The sequence below is a fragment of the Paroedura picta genome, chromosome 2 (assembly GCF_049243985.1).
Source record: "Paroedura picta isolate Pp20150507F chromosome 2, Ppicta_v3.0, whole genome shotgun sequence".
Taxonomy (NCBI): domain Eukaryota; kingdom Metazoa; phylum Chordata; class Lepidosauria; order Squamata; family Gekkonidae; genus Paroedura; species Paroedura picta.
Genome location: NC_135370.1, coordinates 171,160,233 through 171,166,232, shown reverse-complemented (window position 1 = coordinate 171,166,232; position 6,000 = coordinate 171,160,233). Strand labels below are relative to the sequence as shown.

General features: G+C 48.4%; 1 protein-coding gene across 4 annotated transcripts in view; it reads right to left on the bottom strand.

Moving 5' to 3' along the window:
* Positions 1-517: 517 nt before the first annotated feature.
* The window catches only part of INF2 (inverted formin 2), an 89,727-nt gene continuing 84,244 nt past the window's right edge, over positions 518-6,000 (bottom strand). For 2 of the 4 annotated variants that reach the window (XM_077323837.1, XM_077323836.1), the window contains 2 exons: positions 5,819-5,896; positions 518-3,419 (listed from right to left, as the gene is read on the bottom strand). In XM_077323837.1, coding sequence (XP_077179952.1) covers positions 5,820-5,896 — 77 coding nt within the window. In that variant the 3' untranslated portion in view covers positions 518-3,419; position 5,819. The remainder of the gene's footprint in view (positions 3,420-5,818; positions 5,897-6,000) is intronic. The other 2 variants (XM_077323838.1, XM_077323839.1) reach the window with 2 other exon arrangements.

The window sequence follows — 6,000 nt, the reverse complement described above, 5'->3', positions numbered from 1 at the left end:
TGTTGGCCCTCCAGAGGAACTGGTTGGCCACTGTGTGAGACAGGATGCTGGACTACATGGACCACCGGTCTGATCCAGCAGGGCTCTTGTTGATGTGAAGGTTTTAACTTCTATGCCCTGTTGCTGGCCCTCCAGAAGAACTGGTTGGCCACTGTGTGAGACAGGATGCTGGACTACATGGACCACCGGTCTGATCCAGCAGGGCTCTTGTTGATGTGAAGGTTTTAACTTCTATGCCCTGTTGCTGGCCCTCCAGAAGAACTGGTTGGCCACTGTGTGAGACAGGATGCTGGACTACATGGACCACCGGTCTGATCCAGCAGGGCTCTTGTTGATGTGAAGGTTTTAACTTCTATGCCCTGTTGCTGGCCCTCCAGAAGAACTGGTTGGCCACTGTGTGAGACAGGATGCTGGACTAGATGGACCACTGGTCTGATCCAGCAGGGCTCTTCTTAAGTTCTCATGTCAAGAATTTCTTGCATTGTCCCCCTCCCCGCTAAAAAACAAACAAACCAAATTTGGAAGCTTATTAAATAAAGTTTATTGCACTCCGGTAGCATATGTACACAGCTAGAGACAGTACAGTCCATTCGGGACCAGGTTATGGCTGTAGTTACCCAAATAAGCCAGCAATTCACAAAAAACAAATGTTTTTTGTGAGCCCACTCTGAAATTTCCACTTCTTTCCCGGCATGGCAGCAACCGTTTGGTTGTACGGAAGCCAGATGTTGGAGGGTCTACTTTGGAGGGGTACGAAGTGGCCGAGGCACTTTTTTGACACAACCAGAAGAGCAGGATCCTTTCCCCTTTTGGCATCCGGTCACTAGAAAGGGGGAGGAAGAATCAGGAGCCCACCGCTGCTATCTGTGCAATGACTGGAATCTTCCATTTACTATGTCAGGGAGGCAAGGCTGAAGGGGAGGGCTTTCTTGGCAACCTGATCCCTTAATGGACATGCCTCCTAAGGGTGAATTCAGGCATCTCAAGAAACTGTGGTTTATGGACCATGGTTTGCACAATCCTCAATTGGCTGCCTGTAAGCCAACAGCTATTGGGGTTCCGTGGGTGGCATCAAACCCAGATTTCAAACCAGGGTTCCTGCCTGGTTTTGTAATCACTGTTTGGGCATCCTATTTACCTGAAAGGAAGACTTAAGTTTTGCACCCCGTTCAAAGAGTTCTAATCAAGAACACTCAGGGGCCTTCTTAAATTTGCAGAGAAGTTAGAGTTACATACAATAATAGCAGGGGTCCCCATCATGGTGTCTGTGGGCGCCATGGCATCTGCCAAGAGCTTTTGTGGCAGCTGCCAAGGTTTTTCAGGAAGTGGGTGGAGCCAGGTTGGGCTTTTTGCCCAGTCAGTCTTCGGATTATCTGAGATTTAAATGTTGCACAAGGATCTGCAGTGTTTACTGAAGTGAAACTGTGACGATCCTTTTATGTCCTGAGGAGGACATTTTGTGGCAGCCATTTTGTGGTAGACCTATTGTTGCTGTGTCCACCATGCTGTGTCAGAATTCCAAATGAGAGGCCCCAAAAAGGCTGGGGTCCCCCATTCTAAGCAATGTCCACCTTCTTTTTGTGGGTAAATACGGTCGTTGTGATTTGTTGTGATACGTGTGAACTCAACAAACCTCAATTTGTTGAGCAGCTCCATCCTCTATTAGGATGTCCTTTCTCCTGGGAAGCAGAAAGGGGCAAGGACCTGCCATGTACACAAATCAAAATGTGTTACTTGCATCTGGTGTAATAATTAGAACATACCATGGCTTATCATCATATCTGAATGAGCCCAAACCTAATGAGCTCCCAAGGTAGATAAACTCAGGAGCTTTTCACTAAGGTTCTTCTATGGCCATCAAACAGAATGGACCTTTGGAATGACCTAGCAGAGCTCTTCAACCCCCTTTTTAAACAGGTTAACGCTGTTCTGTCAACCCAGTTTTCTGAACGAAACTTCACACACACTAACAAAGTATTAGCCCCATTAAGAAGGTTACTAAGCTCAGCATCCGGACGCGTACAAAATTACTTCTGTTAAGTTCAACACAGTGTTTCATTGCAACTTAAATAAAATGTGCAGAAGGCGGCAGCTTTGTACAAATCCACCTGAAGTTCTATTGTCGTTATAAACAGAATTTGTAGAGAGAATATCGATATCCAGAGATCCGCTAGAGTAAAAGGCTTTTGATGGGAGTTGAGAGAGAAAACGGCGGCTGGAGATCTCTTGAGATGACAACCGATCTCTAGGGATCCGTTTGCCTGGAGAAAATGGCCACTTTGAAAATCGAGTCGATGGTGTTAGTATAACCCATTGAAGCCCTGCCCTCCTCAGGCCCCACCCCCAAATCTCCAGGCCTTTCCCAAACCAAATTTGGAAAGCCTAGAAATGCCACTATTTATGCAGCCTGGTCTACCTATACATGCAGCTACCTGAAGTGGAACCGAGGGGGTGAGCTGCATGGGGCCTCTTCAAACGGTGGTGGGGATCACATTTTTGGATGCTTTAACGTCTCACTGGAAATCTGAAAGAAATACAACCCAGCACAGCCAGGAGGATGTTTCCAGCACAGTCTGCTTCCTCCTATGTTCATTTCCCACTCACACAATTTATTTGACGCAAGGGAGTGTTGAAATATGTGATCGTCCACCCGCAGTCTGAAGAAGTCGAGTCTATATTTTTTAGAGAATCCTGTGAGCTCATTTTAGCTTTGATATGTAAGCATGGACAACATCACTGGGGAAATGATGTGGTCAAAGTAATTGGCGGGTGTCATTTCGGAACGTTCTCCCTAACCCTAACCCGTAAATAATTCCGCGGAACACAAAACTCTATACGTGGAATGTGAGTGCATGTGAGATTCTGTGGGATTTCCCACCTTCCGCTGCAGTGGGGAGTCTTCTGCCTATATGCTTGTGTTGCCAACCTCCAGGCGGTGGCTGGAAATCTCCTTGCATTACAACTGGCAACTCTATTGAATGCAATGACACCTGTGCCGTTTCCAACCCAGTAAATCCACTCAGGGCTGGAGTGTTACATCTCTGCAGGAGCAAGACTCAGCTCCTCTGGAGAAAATGACTGCTTTGGAGGGTGCACTCTCTGGCATTTTTACCCCTGGCTTCAGGAGGAGGCTGGTATACAGCTAGCCAGAGACTGTTTCAATGCCAAGTTGGCCAAAGGCCGGTTTCCAGGGCATAGAACCTGCATGCCCTTGAATTTGACTAAGCCACATGATCAAAGATGCTGCCCCCACTTTCTGCAATTTCTTGCAGCTGGACATTGATTGGCTAAATATTCAAAGTCTCCCCAGACCAAATTTGGGCCTCTGCCCTCTTTCCAGGCGTGCCTTTGACAAGAAGCACTCCTACGCCGCTGAAAACGCTTCTTTGTGTTTCATTTCTTCTGCCGGGAGCCACCACCTGTGGAAGAAGTTGGAAGTCAGTTCCTGGGTGCTACTGGGAGAGAAAGTCTTGTGGAACTTGGGGATCGTGGACACGCAACTGGCCAGTTGGGGCATTAACAGAGCAGGGATCTCGTCTGCCCCTTGCCTATATCCTAGCAGGGCTGGTCCAAGGTGTTTTGGTGCCCTGGGAGAACTTATATCCTAGCAGGGCTGGTCCAAGGTGTTTTGGTGCCCTGGGAGAACTTATATCCTAGCAGGGCTGGTCCAAGGTGTTTTGGTGCCATGGGAGAACTTATATCCTAGCAGGGCTGGTCCAAGGAGTTTTGGTGCCCTGAGAGAACTTATATCCTAGCAGGGCTGGTCCAAGGTGTTTTGGTGCCCTGGGAGAAATTATATCCTAGCAGGGCTGGTCCAAGGTGTTTTGGTGCCCTGGGAGAACTTATATCCTAGCAGGGCTGGTCCAAGGAGTTTTGGTGCCCTGAGAGAACTTATATCCTAGCAGGGTTGGTCCAAGGTGTTTTGGTGCCCTGGGAGAAATTATATCCTAGCAGGGCTGGTCCAAGGTGTTTTGGTGCCCTGGGAGAACTTATATCCTAGCAGGGCTGGTCCAAGGAGTTTTGGTGCCCTGAGAGAACTTATATCCTAGCAGGGCTGGTCCAAGGTGTTTTGGTGGCCTGGGAGAACTTATATCCTAGCAGGGCTGGTCCAAGGTGTTTTGGTGCCCTGGGAGAACTTATATCCTAGCAGGGATGGTCCAAGGTGTTTTGGTGCCCTGGGAGAACTTATATCCTAGCAGGGATGGTCCAAGGTGTTTTGGTGCCCTGGGAGAACTTATAAATGTGGTATCCACCCCCTATTCAACAGAGCAGGCCTGGCCAAACTGTGGCTCCCCAGATGGCCATGGACCCAGCAGGGCCAATTGGCAGAGGCTCATGGGAATTGTAGTCCATGGACATCTGGAGAGCCACCATTTGGCCTCCTGCAACAGAGAGTCAAGAAGGACATCTCGAATGGATGTTCTGCCTACTGGCCCTTCAAAACGAACAGTACAGAAATAAAAATAAATAGGCTCTTCTGAAATCTTCCCTGCTCCATCGTGGCAGAAGAACACTAAGAAACAACGGCACATTCTGTAAAAGAAGCACAGGTCAGTTTTGAAGGCATTTAGCAATTTGAAGGCATCAGTTTCTGTGGTTATGCTGAGGCTTGTTGGCGATTAGAGCACACGTGGAAACAGGGTCAGCAATGCAATTTTGGGATGGCCTTCTTGTTCTCCCCCCCTCTACCCCCCAAAGCAAGGAGAAAATCTCAATGAAATCTCTAGGAACTTTGAAGCAGCTAACGTTTTCTGAAACGGTTGCACAACCCTGTACTTGGACGAACAGGCAGAACGCAGCGTCTAAGACGCTGCACTAAAGACTGAAAATGATCGGTCTGAAGCTGGCCTCCTCCAGGAACTCTCCAGTCAGTCTTCGGCCAGCCCTTGGCTGTGAGCCACAATGCTCAGAAGTGACACCATGGACAGGTGCTCCCATCCCCCAATCATTGCTGGGCCAGGAAATAACAAGCCTACCTGGAAATGATGTCAACATGGTGCATGACTCTCTAGGAATTTTCCCAATCTCTGTGTTAAAGATCATCAAGAATAGGGAAACTGGTAGAAGGCTGAGGACACAGTAGCCAGAAACGATGCTGCCATGTTTACAGGGTCACCCCAGCTCCTTGCTTTCTCTCTGGGGGAGAAGGGAGATGAGGGAAATTGGGCCTGCTTGAACACCCACAGTCCTGAGGGGGGAAATTTAGCTGTTTGTATAGCACTGTCCTTTCCCTGCCAGTTCCTCACAGACCTCCAGCTTGTCCCCTCTTGTATCTAAGCCCACGGTGTGCTACCTTTGATGAAGAACAACAAAGGAGGACCTACCATGTTCTTTTTACATTACAGAGGGGGATTTTTGGGTATGCAGGAAAGCTCTGCTCAGAAATTATGCCACCTCGGCCACTTCGGGCCAAGTGACAGCCCGGTTCTACTCTTTGAGAGGAGACGGCCACACCGAAATTGCATTTTGATAACATTTTAGGGAATGGAAACGGGAATCAGACAAAAGGGAGGACGACTGTTACCCTAACATGAAACGACTGCACAAGAGACGAGGTTTTCCTGCAACGAAACGGTGAGCAGCGAATGTCAAAGACCCAGATCTGGGATCTGGTCCAGAGCCGCCCAGAATTCCTGCAGCACCAGAAAGAGAACTCAAATAGCTGCGAGCCACAAAGAAGCTTTTGGGTAAGAAGATAAGGCAGATAACCAGGCACCAAGGCAGAAGCACGGCTGACGAACCACATTGTTGGGTAAAGTCCCACCACCGAGGCAGTTAGTTGACACAGAGAAGCACCTCCGGCCGGGGTTTTACGTACCTCACTGCAACTCACAACCTCTCTTTGATTTATTATCTCCAGCCTCTACCGCAGCTTTTAAATCAGTGTCAACCACTGCTTTTAAATAAAACAGAGAGGGCAAAATGTAGGCAAGTTACATGCAGTTATCAGTTTCTACTATCAACAGGGCTGGGGAGTGGAAGACAGTTCTTTAGGGCGGT